General features: G+C 35.8%; 1 protein-coding gene across 9 annotated transcripts in view; it reads right to left on the reverse strand.

The window, feature by feature from the left end:
* Positions 1–26683, reverse strand: part of SPEF2 (sperm flagellar 2) — an 82589-nt gene that overhangs the window by 34146 nt on the left and 21760 nt on the right. For 7 of the 9 annotated variants that reach the window (XM_032096703.1, XM_032096702.1, XM_032096705.1 and 4 more), the window contains 17 exons: positions 25419–25607; positions 23935–24122; positions 22517–22685; positions 17232–17448; positions 16624–16754; positions 16358–16424; positions 15772–15857; positions 14904–15007; positions 14172–14419; positions 12586–12691; positions 11630–11787; positions 9940–10127; positions 8407–8534; positions 8162–8300; positions 3633–3770; positions 1085–1245; positions 25–202 (listed from right to left, as the gene is read on the reverse strand). In XM_032096703.1, the coding sequence (XP_031952594.1) occupies positions 25–202; positions 1085–1245; positions 3633–3770; positions 8162–8300; positions 8407–8534; positions 9940–10127; positions 11630–11787; positions 12586–12691; positions 14172–14419; positions 14904–15007; positions 15772–15857; positions 16358–16424; positions 16624–16754; positions 17232–17448; positions 22517–22685; positions 23935–24122; positions 25419–25607 (2595 nt within the window). Of the gene's footprint in view, positions 1–24; positions 203–1084; positions 1246–3632; positions 3771–8161; positions 8301–8406; positions 8535–9939; positions 10128–11629; positions 11788–12585; positions 12692–14171; positions 14420–14903; positions 15008–15771; positions 15858–16357; positions 16464–16623; positions 16755–17231; positions 17449–22516; positions 22686–23934; positions 24123–25418; positions 25608–26683 lie in introns of those variants that run through there. The other 2 variants (XM_032096710.1, XM_032096711.1) reach the window with 2 other exon arrangements.

The raw sequence follows: 26683 nt of genomic DNA on the forward strand, positions 1-26683 counted from the left end.
TTGAGTAAATTAAACATTCCTTACCATATCTGATACTGCTGTAACTGCTGTTTGCCATGTATCAATAACAAGATTTTCATCATTGCTGCAAGTGGCCACTCCATTTTCTGAATTCTTATCCTTGGAACACTCCTGTGGAGTTCCACTGCTTCTTGATTTGGTATTACCTGGTGAAGGCAGTTTCCAAGAAACTAGAGGAACCCTCAAAATAAAATATAAAGCATAATTTACATACCCCTTTATAAAAAGTGTTAATAACTACATTGGAGAATGTGCTGAAAGAATGAAAATGTTATTTTCAAAATTTGCAATAAAAAAAAAAAGGGAGGAACTTTCCTCATGATCAAAGTGATGAAGTGTGTGCATGGCAAGAAAACTGTCCAGTTTAACTGTAACTAAGAAATAATAACAGATGGATAAAACTACATCAAATGACTGTGATCTGCTGATGAATTCCACATGGGTTAGACACAGTTTCATTACTCAGATAATTTCTAAATGCACTATAATTAAGTTAAAAAAGCAGTTGTTATTACTGATGGCATTTTCTATATTGTGAAAGTATCAGGTGGTAACCCTTATCTTTTAACATGGCATTCAGTTTGGTTTGTCTTTGTAGGTTGCTTTGATTTACATTTGTTATTACATAACAATTAATTATATTCATATTTACATAAAATTTATAACATTTAATTATATTTATTGGCTCAAATTTTAAACCTGCTAATGTTCCACAACAATACTTTAACTTACTTATGTGAGGATTGTGCTGTAAACTACCAGCAACACAGAGGAAAGTAGGAAACATTTCTATAATAGTAGATTTCCTCCTAAGGCAGGTTTTAAAATGTTTTGCAATTCAGAGATGCATAAATGAATATGCTACAGGTGAATAAGTAAAAAATGAGGGATAAATGTAACTGCTAAAATGATTTAAGAGTCATCATTTCACCATAATCCCTGGTTAAAAAATTCTTATGTCTCCATTCTTTGAAATATGCACACATATAATTCCACATATACCAAAAATCTATCAGTGCATTGTATTTGTTCATATTTGTATAATTTCATAATGCATTTCTACCTTCTTGATTCCTCTTGATCGTCCTTCTGCTCTCCATTAATAATATCTAACAATGGGATTCTAGTAAAAGCTGGAGTGTCTTCTGTTGGGATTTTTCCTTCCATTGCCCTATAATATTCATGAAGAAGACTCTTTGTATCTTGGAAACGATCCAGTTCAACCTCAAGAAGAAAGGACAAAGAGACTGCCGTTCAACATAGGGCAGAACAAGTTCTTGTTATCACATGTTAGCAGAAGCAATTCCAAATCCTAAGATTTTGAGGGAGAGTAAGAAATACAGCCATATTTGTTTTAAAATTTATAATATACTGAATGCATACTTCTACTTGCATCTATAATGTAATCACACTGCCATTTCTAAGCAGTAAAAAGAATCTTAATTGTTAAAATAGGAAAAACTATTTATAATAAATAATGATCAATGCATTAAATTTAATTACATTTTGATGTATATATATTTCTATAGTAGCAAATATGCTAGTGCCAAGAAATTATATGGATCATCTTTTTCAAAAGAAATAAAACCATAAAAGCATAAAATAAAAAGGGTTATGAAAAGGAGAAAATTTTAGAAGTCATACAGTTTTTCTGGACTTAAGTAATCAACAGACTTTAAACACCTAAGTATTTTGAAGATCTTTTTGTGTGAATCATCTCAGGAGAAATCAAATAAGATTCAAGAAACATTTAACACCTGTCATGTTTTGATTTATTGATACAGTATGGTGTTAGTTTCTAACTGACAAAACAGTACTAAATATTCATGGGAAAATGCACAAAACCACATTCACAAAACAAAGGATAAAACCTTTGTGGTGTAAACCAGCATTTATCCATAAGTTAAGGAGGAAATATCTTCTAGTATAACTGTGTACACAGAAAGAAGGAATGAAATCTGATAAACGGCATTTATACAAATCTATGTGTTTACACAGTCACAGAGCCACCTGGGGAATACATGTAACTTCCAACAGAAAAACCCACAAATGGAGAACTCAATACCAAAGAAGCCTATTTTTGGCTGCTTCTAAAAAGGTCATTACATAAAGTTATAGTTTTTATTTTTTTAGTTCTGTAGTTTTAGGATTAATAATTAATTTATTTGGGGGAATATGTACTACGTAAAGCAAGAAGTAATGTTTTCTATTAAACCTCCCTTTATGAAAACAAAAGCTTATATACAGTTAATACGTGTTAGTAATTTTAAACAGTTATTGTGCATATCCACACAAGACAGATCAAATTAGATTCATAGTGAATCTCCACTAAACTCCATCATACATGCCCATAAAATCCTGTTAGAACTAGGATTGTAAAGATATAACTGAATATAAAAGGAGAATAATAAAATATTTAAGCTCTGTAATGTAAGTTTGTCTCCTTTATGCACATAATTCAAGATGTATTTTTTAAATATTCAGGACTATAAATACCCTAATTACAGGACCAATGTGGTTCAGATAGTCAGCAATTATTTGACATTTTGACCTCTCTCTTTAGTCAGTCACTCAAAATCTTTATTTAGGGCATTATTTAGACTCTTTGAAAACAAAGTTAACAATTTCCTTACTATAGTACTATTTCACAAACTTTGCTTGAATTACCACAACACTCATATGATATAGGAGAGTAGTTCCCTTGTTTATTAAACATATAAAAATAGCACAGAGAATTAAAGGGCTGGAAGCCCACCCTAAACTGCTTAGGCCTGGCTTTTTCAGCTAAATCAGCATCACAAGGCATGTGTTTAAAACACTGTTTTCATTGTCTTCTTTAAATTTGCCAAGACTTTCACAGGATGTGAAAGCTTACAGAAAAGCCTGTCTAGCCTAGTCTAGTCCAGAATACTCCATTCCAGTTCTAAACTAAATGTATGCACCTAGAACAGCGGTAATAGGGAAATCTTACTTTACTGCAGGACTGAATGGACTCTTGAAAACCTTTAAGTTACATATCTGAAAGCTGGGTCATATTTAAGAGGTTTCCTTAATAGCAAAAAATGACATCTCATTCTCAAAAACGTCAGTTGATTTTTTGGGGTTTCTTTTTGTTGGTCTGTTGGTAAAATTTCAAGACATATTTGTGAAGTTACAACTGAAATAAATCTGAAGTATGGGAAATACTGTAACATCAAGCAGGTTTACAACAGTTGTGAATGATGTAATTCATAAATTAAAAGGAGATGTCAATATGATCACTGAAGAATAAAGACCTGTAACATCTCTGTCACAGAACTCAAGAAGATTCGTTGGAGCAATGAAACTGCAAAAAGCAGCAGTTTATAATAGAGATTGAAAGTTTTGGGGGTTGAACAAGAATGGTATTTTTCTTAATCTTTCCTGTCTGCCAAAGTTAAATGTATGGAATGTCATCTACTTTTTGTCTCTTAACTTTCTCTACAAATTCAGAAAACACATGAATATTTGCTTAATTAATTTTTAATCCTTCACATTTTTGGAGCCAACCATATGAAATTCCTCTCATGCTCAGTGTCTTCCAAATCTAATTCATTGTTCCCTTCCATTTCAGACTCTGTAGCAGTCCATACCTGCATAAGTGTAAAGAAATGGTTCATTGCAAGCCCCCTATGATCTGGTAGCCACTCTTCATTCATGATATTAATACGTTCCTGCTCTGCTTCTTCCCTTCTGCTGTCACAGATATCCCACAGAAGATCTTTGAGGTTCTAAAGCACAAAATCAAATATGATAATTACTTATGAAAGAAAACTTTTTTTTTTTTTTTTTTTTTTTTTTTGCCTGTGTATAGGGCATCTTTCTATCTGTGACTTTTTCTATATTGCTATAAATATCAACATCTGGTCAGGTCATATGCCTACAGAGTGCTGACAGAAAATTTCTTTACAAATGTGGTGGAGAGAATGCAAAGATATGAGTTCAGTGTGCAAGCTGCCTTGCTTTCCTTAGGCAGAGATGATCTACCTAAGCTAGACAAATAGGAATAGCTAAGCTCCCAACTGCACCTACAACTTTCCACTTGAATGGCTTGCTAGTTAATACACTAAGAATAGTTGTCTAACATCTAAGGGGATGTGCAATATGAAAAATACTGAGAAAATTGTGTCAGATTTCAAGTGCTTTTCAAATTTGGGTAGCTTCCACACCACTTTTCTCTGATGTTCTTTTAATTAAGGGCTCTTCAGCTGGTGACTACGTCAAATAGCAGCACTAAGTGGCTCACTGGCAGCACTGAGGACCTACTAAGCATGCAACATTATGCAAACCCTTTGTTCCCTATTGCAATCTCTGCATGGAAATAGTGTGACAGGCCACTATGTGTACGAGGCCATGGGAGGAGAGTGCTGTTAAATACAGTGCCAAGGTAGGACAAGATGAGCTGTCTCTTTGGCTCCAGGCAGCTCTACCCCACTTGACCTGTTCTGAGACAGAAGAAAAGGAGAGGAGCTTAGGCTTCTGGTGAGGTGATTCCATATTCAACAGGTCTTGGTTGCAGCCTATTATGTTAGATTCTATTTCTCTCCCCCGTCTAAAGACCAGATAAATCCACTCGTCCTCTGTTGGACAAAAGCCACAGGGAAGTCCCTGGGCCACCTAACACATCAGTGGTGGCTAAAAGGTAGCCAAGGTGCAGGCAATAAGATATTCAGGGCTGTTCACATTGTAGAGTATGTACATAAGGTTATGCTGCTGGATGAAAAATACATGAGCATACAACTTATCTATTGGCAGTGGTGGGTTGCTCTTGGCTGGTTGCCAGCTGTCCAATAAACTGCTCTATCACTCTTCCTCACAGGAAAGAGAGAGAGAATATGATGGAAGAGTTCATGCATCAAGATAATGATGAGAAGATCACTCACCTATTACTAGCATATGCAAAATGGACTTGATTTGGGGCAATTAATTTAATTTAATATCAATTAATAACACAGCAGAATAATGAGAAATAAAACAAAATTAAAATACCATTCACCCACCCATTGTTCTTCCCAGGCTTAACTTCACTCCTGACTCTTCTACCTCCTACCTCCTAAATGGCGCAGGAAAAATGGGGAATGGATGATTGTGATGAGTTCATTATACATTTTATCTGCTGCTCCTTTCCCCTCATACTCTTTCCCTGCTCCAGAGTGAGGTTCCTCCCATGGAATACAGTCCTCCATGGATTTTTCCAATGCGGGTCCTTCCCACAGGCTTCAGTTCTTCAACAACTACTCCAGTGTGGATCCTCTCTGCGTGTGCAGCCCTTGAGGACTGTACTGCTCCATCATGTGTACCCCATCGGCCACAGCTCCTGCCAGGAACCTGCTCTGGTTGGGCTCTCCACAGGCTGTTGCTCCTTCACAGCATGTCCACCTGATACTGCCTGGGTGGACCGCATGGACTGCAGGGTGGAGATCTGCTTCCCTGAGGTCCTCCATGGGCTTCAGTGGAACAACCTGCATCACCGTGGCCTTCTCCACAGGCCACAGGGGAATCTCTGCTCTGGTGCCTGGAGCACCTCCTCTTCTTCCTTCTTCACCATCCTTGGTGACCACAGAGCTGTTTCTCACATTTTCTCACTCCTCTCTCACAGCTGCCACACTTTCTTACAGAAGCCACCTCTGCAGACCCTTTGCCACAAAAAACTTTCACATAAACCCAATACCACACCAAAAAACACACTAATGTTTTGTACAAATTGATGTACAGCTCCTTCCAGTACTTTTCTTAAACATGTAAGAAGAAGAATTTTCCTTTTTGCCCTCATATTATTTAAATCACAGTTTTGATTAACTGTAAGCCTTGGAGAAAATTGGAGAGGAATACAGTGAGTTATATTCCTCTGGCAGAAGCTAAAAGCATGTTTTATGATTATCTTCTTTTTCTTCCCCACTGCTCTTCTTTTCACAGTGAAGCAGCTTCTCTCTCCTTCTTTTCTTGTAGTCAGGTGGTGAAAAAAACTAAAAAATGGATGCATTTGCTAAGTCCTCTCCTATTTGGAACAAGAGAAGTAGTGATAGCAATCATATTCAATGATAGCAATGCAGTGAGAGGGAAGTTGGAGAAATTGCTGGAAGACAGACAGAGATGTGCTGCTGAAGTGTATTTTACCCACAGTAATTCTGTGTTTGGATATTTAGGATGTGTGCTGGTTTTGGCTTGGAAGAGTTAACTTTCTTCAGAGTGGTGACTATGGGTTATGGTTTGGATTTGTGCTGGAAACAGTGCTGATAACACAAGAATGATTTTGTTACTGCTAAGCAGCACGTGCACAGAGCCAAGGTCTTTTCTGCTCCTCACCCCACCCCACCAGAGAGGGAGCTGGGGGTGCACAAGGAATTGGGAAAGGACACAGTTGGGACAGCTGACCCCAGATGACCAACAGGACATTCCACACCACATGGCACGATGCTCAGTATATAAAGCAGAGGGAGAAAAAGGAAGCAGGGGGGATATTGGGAGTGGCTGTGTTTGTCTTCCCAAGTTGCCATTTTGTGTGATGGCACCCGGCTCTCCTGGGGATGGCCAAACACCTGCCTGCCCAAGGGGAGTGGGGGATGAATTCCTTGTTCTGCTTTGCTTCTGTGCACTGCTTTTGCTTTGCCTGTTGAACTGTCTTTACCTCTGCCCAGGAGTTTTCTCAATTTTACTCTTCTGATTCTCTCACCCATCCCACTGGTGGGAGTGAGTGGCTGCATGGGGCTTAAGTGCCGGCTGGGGTTAAGCTGCAACAACAGGCCAAAATCTTCACTGCCCTCTGGGCTTTGGACCTTTAAGGAATTTCACATACTTCGCAAAATGGGGTGGGTTTTTACATTTCCCAGTTGACACCAGAGAAATTTGTTTTTCAGGTATTACAGCTGGCGCTTTCCAGTGTTTTAGAAAGGGTCCAGCTGAGATGACAGTGCTGAGCAGTCTGTGAGTTTGAGGAAAAACATTTTGAAGATTATCACTCTTCTCATTTCCTCTTTTTTCCTAGCAGCAAGGAAGGATGGCTGACAGAATTCATACATTCAGGGAGATGCAGTGAGCATGCCTTTAAAAGCATAGAGGCAGATCATCTTCACAATCACCCACAGGTTTGGGATTCACAAGGAATAGAATGGGTTATTAAAAAAAGTTCTGAAAATCCTATGTTTACTCCAAACAGCTTAGGCTTATCACAGTATCTGAGTCTCAGTGCAAAATATGGGAGTATAACCTCCTCTTCACATAACTTGAATTGGATAATGTCAAGTATGTTTTGAGCAAAAGGTTAGATATTTTAATTTTATCTGTCTAAAATGTAGGACAGAGTGATTCCAGTCTTTTTATATTCCATTTAGTAGAAATTAGGAATATAGATGATGATCTTTCAATCCTTTACTCCATTCTCTTGGAATATTTCTATGGAAAAGGAGGTCCAATGCCTTTTCCATCTTAGCTGGATTAATCCATTATTCCTCAAATGTTCCTTTCAACTAGCAGTGTTGTCTGTATTCTTTTTCTCTTTTTTGGGGAATGTTCCTGATACGACTCAACTAAAAATCAGGTCTGTTCTGAAATGGAATCTGATGAATACAAAGATAGCTCTACTGTTGGCTTATGCTAAATCTAGCTCTGAACTTGTTAGGACCTTTACTGTTACGAATTTTTGTGAAAAAGAACTCCCAGGACATGTATGACCTAGAAAAGATCTACCTGAATCAAAACATCCCAAGAAATTCTCTGTACTTTGTAATGATCAGTTTTGGAAAACATATATTATCATACATAATTTACAGAAAAACTAAAATACTGCCAAGATTTGTTAGATTGTGATAGGAGCATCCAACTTGTAAAATCTCTGAAAACCACAAAATGTAAAGAAAAAGAGAGCAGAAAAATATTTATTTTACAGTGTACCACAGTGTAACCAAAAAACCAAAGCAAGATGTAAGAAAATTATGGCCAAACAACAGAGGAATAATTTTAAAGGACACTTTATACACAAGAGGAAATTAAATAGCTTAAGAAGAACAATAAAGAGGGGAAAAAAAAAGTAAATAAAAATATCATTCATGTTGTATCAAGCTTGTATACAATGAAATACAAGCTTGTATACAATGGTATATTGTAATTTCTACCATTTACTTACAGTAACTCTTTGGTGTAGTTCAGCTTTTGTTTCCTCATCATCTTGCAGGTCATCAGCAATTGAATTAAAATCTGTTTGCCACTGAGATACAAACTCCTGCTTAAGATGTGGACGTTTCAAATAATCTTGAAATTTTTTTCTGTAAATTATGGTAAAAATAACTTTGGGGTTAAAAGACATACAGAAAGCCATATGAAAAATACAAAACACTAATATTAATGTAATAAGATACTATTTCTACTTACCTAATATCTGCTGTGTAATGAATTATAGTGTATTGTTCATCCCTTAGACATCTAAGTACAGTTTTGATAGTATTCATATATGTATTTTCTACCACTTCCCAGTAACATACTAAAAAATCAATTATCTCCTGTGAATTAAAAAAAAAATCAAAATTAATTGATAAATTTCTTGGTAACTCATTTGTCTGTAGCATTAGCAAATACACAAAAAAATATTTCATTAAATCATATTACTGATTTTTTTTTTAATATGCATTTCTTTTGGTTTACAGCTGATTACAGACATTGTACCAACATATAATTTTATCCTGTGAATTTCTTTTGGAAAAAGTGGTAGGTGTCTAAAGGAACAGGAAATTCCAGCAGAATACTCTAGAATCTGTTGTTTTGGATATGCTCGTAAAATACGTAGTGCTACAGAGAGGGCACTGAAGTATGAAAATTTGGTCATTCATAAATGTTTGAGCTTGTAAAAATCTCAACTGACTGTCTAGTGTTGCAAGAGTGATGTTTGACTGACTGACTGTCATGAAATGTAAATAAAGACCATGGCCAGAGGAAACCCAGCATATGTGAGCTGACTACAGTCAAGAAGGAAAACTGGTAAACATTAGGAAAGCAATTACAGAACAAAATTCAAACCATCATTGTCCGCCCTTAAAAAATCTGCATCTCAAAAACTGCATGCAGTCCTAGCTTGTCATCTCAAAAAATTTACAGAAGAACTAGAACAATTATAACTGGATTGGAGAATAAAAGCGACATGAAATAAAATGAACATTTAAGAGATGCTTGTCACATTTTAAATACCTTCAGAGGTTGATTATAGAATTATTATTCATTGTATTTCTCAATATATGAATTAGGGTCACCAAATGATCCAAGCAAAGATCACAGTTTAAAGCAAAGAAACAGAAATACTTTTTCAGAATTAACATAATTATACAAGCTATGTCATAGAGAACAAAAACTAAATTACTTCAAAAAAGCTACTAAAGCAACCAAAAAACACACTCATGGAAGAAAAGTCCATTCAAAGCTACTAAACACAAGATGCAGATATACAGCCATTTCAGAAAACCCCTAAATTTCAGATCACTACAATCTGAGAAGACCTACTTGGGGAAAACATATTAGGACAAAAAATATACTAGGAGAAAGATTAGTGCACACTGTTATTACTCTTTGTATGAGACCCACAACTTACCCTTGTCAGAGAAAGAAAAGTGATCTAGTAAGTTTGTGTTAGTATTTAATAATAGTAAAAAGTATTATTATTTTGAATGCTGTGTTTTTCATCATAATTGCAAAGAATTTAAAAAAATCTAAATTTGAAAGCATGATTCCTTATTTTATGTATTTTAGTAGCAACTGTTCTTTGCATATTTATTAAAAAGTAATAGCATACCTTTTATTAAAAAATATTGAAGAAAACAACATGCAATGATGCAAAAGGTTTAGGTAGGACATGCATAAAATAATAATAAAAATACATACTTTGATATTAAGATTTTCTGTCATGAATTAATGTACCTGGGGAAGTGGCTCATCTACATAAATCCATTCATCTGATCCTGGTTCAATCGGTTGTGGTGTCTCAGGAGAGGGAGAAGGCTGACTTATAACTGGTAAAACCTTTTCTTCTTCTCTAGCTGGTAAAACCTCTTCTTCATCTGTAACTGGTAAAACCTCTTCTTCTGGCGCTATTTCTTCCACAGGCCCTTGATATGAATGTAGAATTAGTACTTTCAAATGTATTTTAAGTCTCAATAAATAGAATTAGATATCTATGCTACTCTGACAGTTCAAAAAAATGGAACAGATTCACTGTTTCATTGCTTAGGTGTTGTCCATCAAAAATATATTCATGGAATCAGCAATGCTCAAGGAAGATTGGATCAGTTAACCCCTAAACAAATTCGACATCCATAAATGCATGGGCCCTGACAGGATGCATTCCCGAATACTGAGGGAACTGTGGGGCACCATAGCCAGGGGGCTCATGGTCATCTTTGAAAGGTCATGGAGACCAGGAGAGGTGCCTGAGGACTGGAAGAAAGCAAATGCCACCTTGGTCTTCAAAACAGGCAAGAAAGAGGACACAGGGAACTACCAGTCAGTCAGCCTCACTTAAATCCCTGGAAAGGTGATGGAGCACCTCATTCTAGAGACCATCTCCACCCACATGGAAGACAAGAAGCTGATCAGGAGTAGTCAGCATGGATTCACCAAAGGGAGAACATGCTTGACCAACCTGATTCTCTATTCTGCTTATATGAACCTAATAGTGAAGGACAGTTTGGAAGCTATCAACATAAGTATTAAATTAAACTTTATTAATTCACCCCAGGTATTATTTCTTCTTAGGGAGTAAATAACCCTTATAGTACTTCTATACAACAGCTGGATTCTAACTAGAAAATCTCCAATCCATTTGCAACAATAGAAATTTTGCTATTGACTCTAGCAGTGCCATTAATTATATACCAAGCACATAAAAAAACCCCTCCATCCAATTTTCTCTCGGGTGTGGTATTTCCAAGAATTTTTCACGAACTAGAAACCTTGCACAGAAGTAGTGGGATAAACTTTTACTGTTAAGAGTGCTTTTCGAGTTTGGGGTTTTCTTTCTTTTGGTGGTAGAAGACACATGAAGATTTTCTCATAATAATTATGAAAAAAACTGATTATTTAGAGGTCACTATTGCTGGTTTACTTGATGCATTTTTCCCCCTGGATGCTTCATCTTTTTTCTTTTTTTTTATTATTTTAAACGATTCTTTCCTTCTGGGTGATAAGAAGGAAAAATCAAATAAACATGTACCAAAATTAAATGTCAAAACCACTTCTACTTATCCAAATTTTTATGCTGTTACTGATAAAGCCCTCTATGTTGATAACGGCGAGTTAGACTTTCTTGTACAATTATGCTATCCCATATGATGAAGATGCTAGCTGTAATTTTTAAACCAGGAAGAAAGGACTGAATCTAATGCTTTAGTTTTTATGTGAAATTAGCCCATACACTCTGAAAAGGTAAAAACACAACAGAAAAGTTCAGGGCTCTGGAGCAGTTATCACCAACTAGCGCATCCTCAGATTTTTTCAGGGGCAGCAAAAATGTAGGTTGCCATATAGTTTTATATAGTAATTACTAATGTTATATATAAAAAACAAAGTCTTTTATTACTGACTTCTAGCAAGTAAGAATACGAAAACTTACTTGTCCTCTGCTTTTTCACAATTTCTTCTATTATAATTTCCTTCACTCTTTCACACACGAGACTTTCTTCTGTCTCTGCATTTACTTTCACTAGAGTGTTTTGATGGACTGAAAACCATTTCTCTAATTTTGGCCATGTCTTTAGAAAGCCTGCAATTCTACAAAAATCATATCAATGTATAAAATTAAAATCTAACTAATGGAAAATCAGACATTTTCTAAAATTAATAAATGAAAGAAAAAGCAGACCATCTAATTTAATACTTAAACAACTCCATCCATATCAAACCCCTCATTTTAAATATAGGAAAAAATTCAAAATTCTATTGTTAACTAATCATGTATTTCTTACTCTTTCATGTCACAACCTATATTTAATTTCTAATATCAGAATTAAACCAATAATAATAGGTAATGTAATAGTCTGAAACAGTTAATAGTATTGAATATTCAGAAACAAGAATTGTTGTTCTTGATTTTGCTCTTTGTATAAAGTTAAACATCTAGTGGTTCAATTAAAATTAGAAAACTAAGGGTTTTTTGTAAATGTAGAGGTGGGAAATACCATTTTATAAAATCTCTAACTCAAATCAACTGTATTTCACTCAAGGGCAGTCACATCACATGTGACACACCTCAGATATATGTGTACACATAGAGATACACATATGTATACACAGAATATATACATATAGTTAATGTAATATATACCTGAAAACTAAATTCTCCTTGGAACAATATCTTGGAAAACCAAAACATATGAATTCTTATTTTCAAGGATGATTTATATTGTGCAGAAAATGAAAATACCCTTTAGGCCCCACATTATAGAAAGGTCTAAGTAAATTCTTAACATTAAGCGTATCAGTATTGGCCTGGACCACATATGAGATTCAGATCAGTTAAATGTCTAAACGCCTGGCTGAAGCAACTTTTTTGTACTTCATATAACATACCTGTGCAGCACCTGCTCCCTGGCTAAGTCAATCTTCTCTTCTAAGATTTCAGCTTCTGAGTTTTGATCGCTGCTCTGTTCAGCCCGAGATGCCTTTCTTTTATCTACTGTGTGGAAAAACGCATATATAAGCATATACTGAGCAAGGATCAGACAGTTATTCACCCAAACTAAGATAATCATAAGAACAAATTCAGTGTTCCTTGATCTTAAATTTCTTCACTTAAATGCTGGGTACCAAACTGCCTAAAAGAAAGGAAAAGTCAGAGAACATCACAGAAATATAGAATTAAGCTGCAAAGTACCTAAGACACTGACTTGCCTCTTCCTCTGTTTAAGTGCATAGCCAATTATAGCACTAACATTTCCTGATGAATGCTTTTCAGGTATAGAAGCCTCCATTTGAAGAGATGAAGTATTCCTGTGGGCAGACTATTTCAGGCCTACCTACTCTACCAGTTAGAAGATATTTTACCAATTTCATACAAAGTATCTACTTTTCACAACAAGCAGACATTTCAGTTCATGAAAAGACAAGGTATTGTCTCCTCTGAGTCTTCTCTAAATTTTAAAAAGCCTTTAATTCATTAGAAATATGCCATTTTAAAAGAATTCTGATTTTTAATTGTTTTTTTGACTCTATCATCACATTTGCATCTTATGAAATAAATTCCATTTGTATTTCTGAGATTATATTAAATGTCACCACATGTTCCAAGTGTTTTGGCAGCACAAGGTCTTAAAATTAGCAAGAGTTTCAATTGTCTATATATTTATCCTCACCAGACTTTTAGCAAAAGCTCTAAAGATTTTGTCCCATCCTTACGCCTCCCTGTACTTAAAAGCTAAATGAAAATGGTGCTTTAATTCAAGCTATTTGCCATCTATGCACTGCAGTGAAAACAACGAAGAAGAATCTCCTCATAATCTGGATAATACACGACATACTCATTAAAAAAACTTCTGTTTCACCAAGGTCTTAAAATGTGTGGTCTGGAAGTGAAGCAGCTGTCAAAAAGCCTTTGATGCCTTTGCCTTGGCTGGTCAGAACTGACTTTGATGCCTGATCATTCACTAACTGAAGACAAGACAAAAGCAGTACAAATTTATGCTGGCACTCTCAGGGAATTAATATTGGCACATCCCTCTGTGTCCATCTATATTTCCCCCCACTGCAACACCTCTGTTCATGATTTCCTTTTTTCTAAGTGTGTATCCTGAAGAAAAATACTATTTACAGACACTCATTTGCAATACAGCATATTCTGTATCTGTTACAACTTGTGCTTTTTCCAGCTGCTGTTTTGTGTAATATCTAACACCACCCACTGTGCCATCTCAGCTGTAGTGAGAATTCAGTACAAATACTAAAAAGCATATACACATGCACTTGCACACTGCTGATGTGCCTTAGACTGAAACAAACAGAAGTATCTGAAATAACTTGGAAGTAATCAAGGCACAATTAACAAAAGTGATACTGTGAGATATACCGATGTTGCCCAGTAATGTTATTTTGCATTAATAAGTACAACTTACAGATACCTGCTTGTCATTTTACTTTGTTAATAGTAGTTGTAAACTTACATTTCACATTAGCTGCGCGTTTCAGTACCACACTGTCTGAAAGATCCAATAATATAGAAACATCAAATGCAGGTGAGGTAGGAGCAGGCTTGTTAGGGACTCTGGGATCTATAGCAAGGGACACCTTTTCAGAAATTGGATCTTTTTCTTCTACATCAATCCCTGTATAGGATTTTTCAAATAGCTTTGCCTGATTAATTGTCATTGGAAACCCTTCCACAATCCACCCCTTCTCTGGTGGTATTTGGCTAAAAGGAAATGAAGAACCAAAATTACACAGTGAATTGATAGCCTAATAATAAAACCTAAAGAACAGTTTGCTCTAGCCATCATTCATTCTTATTTCAGTATATTAAATTTCCTGATGAATAAAGAATATGACAGACATTATTAAACTGTGAAGTAACGGATTTTAAATCAGAAAAAATAACATCAAGTCTAATCAAAGTGAAAAAAAATCAGAAAAAAAACCAATTTTTGCTGATAAATAAAGTTTTCAAAACCACTCTATAGAGACTGCTCAGAGCTATAATTTCAGTTTTCTCAAATAACTTTTGTGCTAAAGTAATAAATAGGTCAATCTATCTTATAACTTACAGTATACTAATGGGAGTAATACAACTTAAATGATATTCATGTAGGAACTTAAGTGCTAACTGCACATCAGGGTAGTTGAGACACTTTTCTGTCAAACAAGGGTAGATAAAACCAAGTATCTACACAATTTCATACGTAATGGCTTCCAAAAGGATGTCAACTAGTAATTCATCAGGAACACTTTTTCCTTTCTTCAACCATTTCTGGGATGCAGCACCAAGCTGGGCACGTACAGATAGCTGTGGAAGAGTGCAATATATGCTCAGAATGTTCGTAACAGCCATTGTTGAAATTACTCCACATTTTATATTAAGTACTATTTATTTATTTATTTTGGGGGTGGTGGCCTTTATTTATTAATATTCAATATTTGGGGGGTCTATTAAGGAGAATAGTTTTAATACTAAAAATTCCTAGTTCAATTGAAATCTCCAGATGATTTCCATGATTACACTCTTAAAAATGATGAAAGAAACAAGATAAAGAAATGAAGGATATGAAGGCCAGAAATTAAAATTAAGTGTTCTGGTTCAAAGCTTATTCTGATTTCCACTACCACTGATGATTTCATACAGCAGCATATAAATTCATTACTTTTACAGGGATTCTTTTATATCTTAGCTTTGGAAGTAAGCCAAAGAAATCACTGTAGAATTAAACATTTTTAACATAAAAAAATGGAACCTTGTCATGGGATGAATTATCTGCTTGGCAGCAGCAAGCAGGAATACATTTTTGCTAACGCAGAAATGTCATTGAAAATACCACATCTTATGTAAATGTGGTATTTCACAAGAAAATATAGAATTTTAACAAAATGTACAACTCTAAACAACATACAGAGGAATAAATTTTCAGAATAAGCTCTTTTCATATTTCATACAGAAAATACTTGCATTGAGGTCAGTAATTCAGAATGATGAAAAACCGGCACCATTTAATTAACTTAACCATTTTAACTAACATCTTTTTATAAAGTAGAAACTAAAACTGGACTACTAACCTTGGGTAGGTCATCCTGACTGTCATCCAATTCAAATTCTTCCTGAGATGGATCCTTCTCAACAGGACAACTGTCTAAAATAGATTCTAAAATACAGTTTAATGATTCTATTACTATAAAATTTATTACTATAGATAAAGAATAAAAGTACACATCTTGATGTTCTTTGAACAAATCAATACAGAAGGTACATAAAATTGTTAGGATCATAGGACCATTAAGTAATTCAGATTAGAAGCAATTTCTGGATGTTATCTAGTTAAAGTTACAAGGTAAAGATACAACCTTCTGCTCAAAGTGGCATCAGTTTTAAGGTCAGACCAGGTTTCTCAGCTGTTTACCCTGTGTGACCTGAATAACCTACAAAGATGGAGACAACACTACCTCTACAGGAAATTTGTTTCAGTACTTGACTGTCCTCATGGGGAAAAGGCCTTGTCTTATGTCTAGGGCAACAAGAAGGGCTTATACAGGTATCTCCACACCAAAAGGAAGGCTGAGGAAAATGTCTGCTGGGACATGCAAAAGACTGAGGTATCCCAAGGCCCTGACACACACAGGAAAATCTGCGGCAAGAAAGATTTACCTGTGGTGGTTTCTGTTTGGAGTTCCTCTAGAAGATTTGGTGGTGAATTTGGTAAGTTCTCCTGGACCTTGTATCAATTATGACAGGAAGTGGATTAGAATGAAAACTACATATTACAGAAAAAAACAAGCTGTCAATTCAAGATGACTCTTGCAGTCTTACCTGTCAAAACTTAGAATTAAGTTTGAAATTGAGTAAAAAAATTGAAACATGTTTTCTTTCTTACATGTTTCATTCCCAAGATCAAAATTTGGAAATATACTTACCTCACTCTGCTCTCCAGAACTCTCTGGTTCCTCTGAAATCACGTGGTGTTCAGTTTCCATTTCATTTTGAAGAAAAGCTTCAATGGCCTCCTGAACCAGAGTACCAACAGATAGTACCTGAATATTGCAAACTAATACACAAAAATATTAGATAGCTACAATTTGAGTTGAGCATACATACAGAGCAACTATTACAAGCAGTTAAATTAATTATTTCATTGGGGCTTCTAATGTACATCGTTTCCACTATGTCTTCTCCATAACTACTTCATAATATGTATCAACAATCACATAGCTGTCTTGCTAGTCTCCTCTAAAACAAACTATCTCCAAAGAAGTTTACCAAAAGCATTTTCAAATTCTCAATGAAGACGTATTAACATTACAATACAATATTAATATTACTTTCAAGTTCCAGTGTTTCTAATCTTATTTTGGAATATAACAAAGGAATGACATGCAACCAACCACAGCAAAATACAGAGGCATCTGAGGTTCAAGAATTAGTCATGCAAGGATTTGCCCAAGCAATTTTCATTGTAAGAGTGGGATTTTAAAACAAATAAAAATTTTAAAGAATTCTAGGCAAAGAAACAAACAACCTCTACCTTTTCCAAGAAACTTTGCACAGGTAGTTTTTCCACTAAACATTTTTCCCAAAATACATCCCTTGATGGGAAATGAAGGAAATTCAGGTGAAGATTTGGGTTTTGGAGGATAAAACTTCTCCATCAGTCTACGAAGCACATGACCCAGTATGTTATTATTAAGAGGAGGTTTGTTTTCACTGTTCTCTTCAGTTGGGCTCCATTCCCCTGTCATACTCTGTATAAATGACAAATTAGCAAATCTCAATATGTCTTGTCTTCCATCTTTCTAAATATATGCACTTAAACACAATACATAAAATAACGAAATTTGAATAGTATTAAGTAATAACACAGTTTTTAGAATAGAACCTAGTTAAAACCTTTAATTATGTCATAATCATTAAACATTTATAGATATTCACTAATAACTAGTTGAGAGACAAGTATTTATACAAACATTTTCATAGATTCTGTGGTAGTTTACCTCTGGATGGATGTCATAGAGAAAATATAACAAAAGGTTCACGATCTGAGATAAGAACAGGGAGGGATCACTCACCAGTTATCATAATGGCCAAAACAGACTCGACTTGGGGATATCAGTTGAATTTATTATGAATCAAAATCAGAGCAGGATAAGGAGAACTAAAACAAATCCTACAAACACCTTCCCCCCACCCCTCCCTCCTTCCCAGGCTAAACTTTATTCCAAATTCTGTAGCTCCTCCTGCCCAGCAGAGCAGGAGAGCAGGGAATGGGGGTTATGACCATTTCCTCATGATGCTTCTGCTGCTGGTGCTTCCTCCTCAGAGAGAGGAACCTTCCCCTGCCCCAGCATGCAGTCTTTCCCACAGGAGCCAGTCCTCTACCAATATATCCAACCTGAGTCCTTCTCATGGGCTACAGTTCATCAGCTGTTCCAGCTGGGTCCCTTCCATGGGGTACAGTCCCCCATGAACAGACTGCTCCAGTGTGGTTCCCTTGTGTCTTGGGGTGACTTTATGATGCGTATCCCATATCGCTGCCTATGCCCAGAAATTAATTCCTGTGCCTTTCTATGCCTCTAAACTGAGCCTGAGAGGGGGAAGGAAAAAACTGAGCAAAACTTATTCAAAGCAGTTTGCAGCTTGTTCAAGGTCACACACAGATAGCAATTGGTTTCCCAGCTGTGGCAGGGGAGGGAGGAACCACCTGGCTTGCTGCTCCTAGGACAGTTTTTTTTGGCCAGTGGTTCAGCTGCTTTGTTCTCCGGAGAGAGGCTGAGAGTTGAATTTTTCCTTCCCTGGAATTTCGGATTTTCTCTCTTTTCTACTGGACTGCTTGATTGCTGTAACATCAGAGCACATTGGGAGGACTTTCCACCGGGCACAGAGGGCCTGGCCCTGGGCCAAGCCCCAGCTCCAAGGAGACCAAAGGGAGGACTCTAACACTTTCCCAGGTTTTTCCTCCACAGCGAAAGATTTTATTATTTAGCATTATTTTCCTTTTCCCGTGTGTTTGTTAAATAAATAGTTTTATCTTCTTCACTTTCCTTCGAGGAAAATTTTTTTTTTCCTGAACCTGGTGGGGGAGAGGTGGTTGTGCCTTCTCTCAGAGGATATATTTCTAAATTTGGCCAAACCGGAACACCTTGTGGGGTCACATGTCCAGCCAGTAAACCTGCTCTCTCGAGGGGCCACAGGTTCTGCCAGGAGCCTGCTCCCACAGGATTATAGCCTTCTTTTGGGCACCCATCTGCTCCGGTGTGAGGTCCTCCATAGGCTGCAGATGGATTTCTGCATCACCATGAGCTTCCATGGGCTGCAGGGGAACCTCAGCAACAGTGCATGGAGCACCTCCTCATCTCACCACTGACCTTGGTATATGCAGAGTTGTTCCTCTCACATTGTCTCACTCCTCTCTTCTCTGAGGTCTGCGTAAAAACCTTTTTTCTTCTTAAATACGTTATCACGGAGGTGTCACTGCCATCACTGGTTGGCGCAGCCTGGGCCAGTGATGGGACCATCTTGGAGCCAGCTGGCATTGGCTAGTTGGACATGGGGGGGGAAGATTCCAGCAGCCCCCTGCCACCAGAACTTTGCTGTGCAAATTTAATACAGATTCCTATAACCCCTTTTCTAATTCCATAAACATGAAAAATAATTTCACCAATACTATAGAATTGATCAGTAGCAGATTTTTGTATTAGAAATCCACTATCCTAACATTCTGTGTTCTAAAACTGGGCAACATTATTGCCCAGTACCACACTTAAATCTCCGAAAATTTAATGAGCAAAGATTTCAAATATATGTATTTGCCTAACACACATTCAATAGAGAGAAAAAAAAAATCAAACCAAAGCCAACAACTCAAACCAATCCAAATATCTTTAAGGGAAGGAGATACTGAGTAGAAACTTCCAGTTCATGTACCCTGAGATCAATAGAAATTTATCAGTTGTACAATTTACTAGGTTTTACTAGTAAAGATGATTTTACTGAAAATCACACTGGAAGAAAGATAAGAATGAAAGGATGTAGTCAAAAGAACGGAACACAGAATTGTACTTTCGCTCTCCCAGTTTTGCATCTTATAGCACTAGGAAAGTCCTGATGTCCTGAAGTTTATGCTGTGAGAAGCTAAAAGACATTTTAGTACACAGAAAAATACTAGTCCTGCACTGATATTTATTTGGTTGAAGGATATTATACAGCTGTTTGAAAGATGTGTAGACTAATACTATTTCCAATTAGATTCTAGCTTGTCACTTCATTTTGGGTGCACAACAGTGTTGATGGCGAAGTCAAATGTTTCAACAAGGAACATTCCAAGCAGCACAAAAAGGAAGAAAAAAAAAGTTCACAATGAGACTGGTAAAGCATGGGAACTGATTGCACAGAGTCTCTGGAATCTCTATCCTTGGAACACTTGAAAGTTGACCAGACAAGGTGCCAAGCAACCTGACCTGACTCAGAAGCTGGCCCTGCTTAATGCAAATGACTTTCACAAACCTTTAAACCCAAACAATTGTGTCATTCTCTATATTGAATATTTCATCACCATCAACAGAAGTGGACAATTCTAAAGTTCTATTGAAAGACAAGGTTTTGAACTCGTTCTAGGCAGCATATGTAACCTCTCCCTGAACTTACTACCTGAATCATGTATTGCAATAGCATACATTCTACTAGTAGAATTTGATCAATATTGATTTTGAACACATGCATATTAGATAGAAAAACACAATTTAATTATCAGCCTAAAATAAATTTAAAGTCACTTATTTTTAATCGGTAAAAACAAATAAAATATTTTTGAGTTGCGCAACATCCCCTCTCTAACATATCTCAGAAAACATACTTTATGTGCAATTGAACAGACATCCTTAAAAAGCCCCAATCTTTGCACTATCTGAATAATTTTTCTTTAAACATACAGGTAGGGATGGATCAGTTGTTTTAAATTCTATTAGAACCCTAGGAAAAATTAATTCCAAGTGGAATGGGTTCCCCCACCCTTCAACTATCTTCCTCTTTTAACCAGAAGATTGCTAGACTGTATCTGTCATGAGGTAAAATAGTTTACCTGTTAGAAACAAATTTTCTGGCATCCAGGTGGGAGTTATATAACTCCTGGTCAACATTTTTGGATGAAGCTGGAAATTAATAATGCTATGCTTGGTTTTGGATTATTCCATGAACTTATTAAGTGATTAGGCACATCTTATAACATGGCAGTTTCAAAAAATATTCTAAAAATAAAATGTAATAAGTAATGTGCAATGGACTGATCACATGGAATTTTCTTGTATTTTATCAAATATATTTGACACTTGTAGCTGGTATTACTAATGTAAGCACGGTATTCTTGAGAGATGCCAAATTGCCTGTCCTGAGCTTTTTTCAAAAGCACTAAGAATATCAGCATAAATGTTGTCAGAATGGCCTGTCAATAAACTTTAATCTAGAAGTAATACTTTGAAAGAATTAGATGTTCACTTAGGTTTTTAGAAGACGTAAGTATGAACTGGTGCCAACAATTTTACATGTCATATGATGCCAGCTTTTGATGAATAATTCAGAAAGGCATAAGACTAACAGCATCTGGGAATAAATCAACTATTAAATAATGTGAAATAGCCTGGAAGGAAAAAAGAGGTTTTAAATGTGTCAATAAATTTTTGTGACCTTCAGTGATGTTACAGTTAGAGAAGACTACTGAGGCTTCATAATATAAACAAAAATATGACTGAAAAACTTAATTTTTCATTAGTGCTCTCCACTGTTTCCTGCCTGTCTGTCTTTTATGTCCTCCCTGTTGACTTTGTGTATAGCCCTTTTTTCACCTAAGAAAATAATCACAAAATTCATACATGAGTTGGTATGCTGTGAATCAGAACCTTATAAAGAGATAAATCAGAAAAGTATGTGTTAAAATTGAAGCCACAGTAAATTGAGCTGTCAGGCATTCATCACAGAAACTTATAATGAACATCTAGACTCATGGCAAAAGAAAAGGTACCAATTGGCTCAGGCTGCGTATAAAAAGCGAATATATATTGTAGTTATAAATTCCCAACAAGACAAAGACTGGGTATTTGCCATGATTTTGCCACATTCTACTCACCAGGTTATTTGAGAAGTCTAAATATGTAATGGGATTTAACTAATATAATCATTAATATAATTTTGAAAAAATTGAACAATACATATTAACAGGGAAACGTCAATCCTTAATCTTTCAATTTTGAAATTACATCAAAGTATTGAAAAGTTGAAGTAAAGTTTTAATGTACCCTGAAAAATATTTACTTGTATTCTAACAGAAGATTAAGAAAAATGTCAGCCATTATTAATAATTTGAAAAAACATTACTATCTTAAAACAAATGGATCATTCAAACCAATAAATCTTGTTCGAGAACTTTTACTCCAAGTTGCTGAAATCAAGAATTCAGGTTTTGTAACATATACACTATTTAATTTTACTGCTTTTACTGGTTACTTTTTGTTGCATTTTCAAATCTGGTATTATTAATTGTACCTTCAAATTTCAGTTAGCTGAAAATTCATTGCATTGTAATTAACATGCTGGTCCTACAACTCAAGAAATATAATTAAGGTTATATATAAGAATGGAATTATAATTGCTACTAACATCAAATATAGTTTTCATATAAACAAGCAATGAAAAGAAAATGTGTGTCTAAATTTGACATTAGAAACCAGTAATAGAACAAAGTGCAAGATCACAACATAAAGTTTATGATTATGAAAAAGCAAGGTGTATTATCTTCCATTATGCCTTATCAGTTTGGTGTACCTTGTATTCACCATAATCTTTTTCATCTAACAGACTCATTTTATCCAGCTCTACAAGTTGTTCTGGGCTAGGTTCATCTGGCAAAGGCTGAATTGAGGCTTGTTCATATATTGGTTTTCCATTTAAAAAAAGTTCCTTCCAATCCAGCATCAGTTTTAACGGAACACGGCTGCAGAAAAAAGGAAAAAAAAAAAAAGAGGTTTCAACCAAAAATTAGAGTGTTGGATATTTGACACTAGTGTATTCAAATTTACAAGAATCCCAATCATGAAACAAGCATATGCTAAACTAGTTATAGTTTATAATGCATCCTATAATTATTACAGCCATTATAAGTGCTTGTTTACTTTTATGACAGCTGTAGGCACTTGTAGGCTTCAGTGTTTTCACAAATGTGTCATCACACAATATTTGGCTGGCAGAGCTGTGCCAAAACTGTGTGTAACAGTTTCGCTACAGCTACTTTTCCCTGCCCCAAAATATTCTTTCCTTTTCTGGTGTAAGGCCTCCTCTTGCCAAAAATCTATAGAATATTTTTCCTCAAAGCCAAAATTAATTCAGAATTATATGAATTAAACCTTTTCTTTAGCTAGTAATTTCACTAAACTGTGCCTAGGCTGACCATTTTATCACATACTAAATAAGCCGAAATGATATAATTTCCATGAAATATAACCATGTGTATTTCACATGGTTACAATTTTATTATTTTAACATACAATTACACTAAAAAGCAATAAGATTTTGGCATACTTTCTAACACTGTAAGTCTAACCCCATAGTCAAATCACTGAATACTAATGAAAGAACCACAGCAATAAAGCCCCATTCCATGGTTTTTAAACACTTCTACTGTAGAGGCACTTGGAGATTACTGCCTTTATAGGACCATCTCAGAAATCCTGTGCAATTAGGGCATGTCAGAAGATGGAATCACAGCATGTAGAACTCAGAAGAATTTGGGCTCAGTTGCTAAGCTTTGGACAGTCCAGGCAGGTTTATCTATCCTGAGAAATTCATCCTGTTTGTATTACTCTGACAAAGTGTTAGTGGAACGGTCTAGAATGAGATGAGCACCATTCAGTTTTTAAATTCTAACTAAGGAATTTGGTAACAAGAAAGGAAATCAGCAGTTTTACAAGCCGTAGCACTAGTGGATTTTGGTCTCCTAAGAATTCAAGTTAGTTGCGTTTTCAAGAAATTACGCTAAGGCTGTAGCATTTGTTCACCCTGTACTACACACCAGTGAATCCTCACATGAAAGTAATGTCACCATTCTCGCATACAAACTAATTGCAGCTGCCATGTAAAATATCTGAGAAACTACATAATTTGCTATAATGCTTAAACCAGCCTGAATGATGCAGTCTAACAGCTACCTAACAGCTGTTATTTTTGCCTAGCAGCTACATACTCACTTGTTTGTCAGTTGACGATATTCTCCTACTTTTGCCGACAAATCAATGATTTGGTCTATCATTTCCCAACATATAGAATAATGCTTTTTATAGCGTGCCTGAGCTCTTTCAGCAGCAATTTTCTTATGGTGTTCTCTTTCTCTGATTATTTTTTCTTCATTATAAATATTTTCTTGTTTTGCAAGAGCCTAGAATTGTTTTTAAGGAGAAAATTTGAGACAGCAATGAAAATGGAAGGGCAGAGGTACACAGTCCTGAAAATGAAAATTAACTTGTTCATTTAACTCAAGAAACAAAAACAGCTCGATCCTCATCAGAGTTGCACAGCCAGAAGGCAGACTAACGCATAAACGAGTCTAAAAATTTTTATTCACTCTATAAATTCCCACTCATTTGCTTTCTAAAACAGAATAAAATAAAGGAGAAACCCATTACTTCTTTTATGACAAACAGATTAAGACATATTCAGTCCTTGAGGGCAGTGAAATTGCAGCTTTCAGTGTAACAACCCATTTAGAACATGTAATTTATATTACTAGATTCTGATCTTCAAATAATTTCATATTATTGGTGTTGTTCAATCTTTAAAAGATTTCTGGTCATGGTAGAAAATTACCAGTAGTTCCTGTGGTGGTGTGCTCCATCACCACCTCCTGTGGTGGTGGCTGAAAGCATACTTAAAGAGGTGATGTAATCAATAGCTATAGCTGCTGATTACACAGGACTCCAGCTGCATTGGAGGATTTGGAGCTGCTGACTGTTTTTGACAGGACAAAAATAAAATTTCTAATATTACATTATGGCCTACTATGAGCATAGCACTTGGCAGTTTTCCACAGAATTATAAGTCCTTTTAATCAACTTAAAGCTTCAAAATAGGAATTAGCACTCATGAGTGAAACTACTCCAGCATTTGTCAAAAACAGACCTTAACACATCATATCTAAATGAAATTATGAACATGAATTTCAAAACAAGACCTTAGGTTATTGTCCTGCTGCCTCTGCAAGACTGTGCCTTTTAAACTAAGCACACAGAGATGTTTTCCTACAAAGTTAAAATCAGTATGGAAGAAAAAATCAAAATCAGACTTTAAGTTGCTCAGCTTTATCCCTTATTACAGGACCATGGAACAATAGAATGGTTTGAGATGGGAAGGGACCTTTAAAGGCCATCTAGTTCAAGCCCCCTGCCATCGCAGGCACACCTTGCACTAGATCAGGTAGATTAGCTGTTCTTTCCCCCTGCAAAATCCCCCTAAACTTCTAACACAGTACAAAATGCACTCAGTCCTACAGTTACAGTTACATGCTTATTGCTTATAGCTGTACCTTTGAACTCAGATAAAAGAATATATTTATCACAAAGTCATCCTGTCCCTAGGAAAGTCCTGCAGTCTAACAGTTGACAACACAGATTCTATTTTGTAACATGAGGGTATTCTAGCACTCCTGCAGCAATTCAGAGATCAAACAATCTTTTACCGCTTCTCTGTCAAGAGCTTCCTGGAACTCCTTCTGTCGTCTTTCTTCATATTGCTTTTCCCTGAAAATTCTGTTTTGCCTTAGCACCTCTTTTTCATGCCGAACATGCATGAGTTGAGCAGCAATCCTCCGCTCATGCTGAGATTGTTTCATTAGTCTGTAAATGAGCTGCTCCTCCCGGTAAGCCTTCTAAAAGATAAAAAAATAACGGCACAAAGCACAATTTATAAACTATTCCCTAGAAAACTCATCAGTGCTAATATGAGAAATAGGACTGCCGTCATATGACAGCACTCACCTGCTTATACAGGACATAAATTCAGAACAACGTTCGTATCTGTTTATTAGTACAATTTTCACAAACTATGTAAGAATTCAAAATATGTCTTAACTGAGATACCCAGTAAAAATATATCTGGTCAGACTAACTCCATTTTAATGTGGTTATTTCCTGTGTGTAAAGAAACTGCAGCATATTTCAAATAACAGCTTCTTGTCTGAAGATATACCCTTTCCTCAAATCATTAATTTAACCCTGTTATCCACCAGTCCCCATTCTCAAAAAAAAATCTACAGGACCCTCAAGCAGTCTATTTTCTACAGATTTGAAATTTGTCCTTCTTTTGGGGGAATTGGGTAATTATCTTCTCCATTCTTCCCTATTCAGCAGATTAGGACTATGAGGAAGAACTCAGAACAGAGCAAAATACAGGACCTCTGGGTAATAGTTCCAGTGTTCTCACTGGGACATGAATATAATACACTATGCAGTACTAAAAGAAAATCATTCTGAATCATTGCTTGAGACATGGTCTGTGTGCACAGACACTTGGAAGGCTGTGAATTGTTATTTTTCAAAGTATTCTTGAAACATAATAGTATCTTCTCACTGCTACACTTCTCCAGACTGTTCTTGGTATCTAAACTAATGCTTAATCTAACTAAAAGTTTTGCCTCATTATCGCAGCCCAAAACTCCTTTTGAGTCCTAAGCAAAAACACCGGCTTGCCTTACAAGCCTCATTCCAAAGACGAATGCTACAGCAGAATTCTAGAGGAAATATTTGCTTCAGATGCATCAAAACTGCTATGAAATGTATTCAAATTTAAGGACTTAAATTGGGATTTGATTTGAAGATTTCAAATTCATTTTCCTAAAAACAGAGGCACAAGTAAAGTCAGTTAGTAGTAATTTAAAAAAATGAAAAACAAAACACACCAATATGAAGTATCACTTCTATTTTCTATCAGCTGTCTGTGATGGAG

This window comes from Corvus moneduloides, chromosome Z (assembly GCF_009650955.1).
Source record: "Corvus moneduloides isolate bCorMon1 chromosome Z, bCorMon1.pri, whole genome shotgun sequence".
In the NCBI taxonomy this organism is placed as follows: domain Eukaryota; kingdom Metazoa; phylum Chordata; class Aves; order Passeriformes; family Corvidae; genus Corvus; species Corvus moneduloides.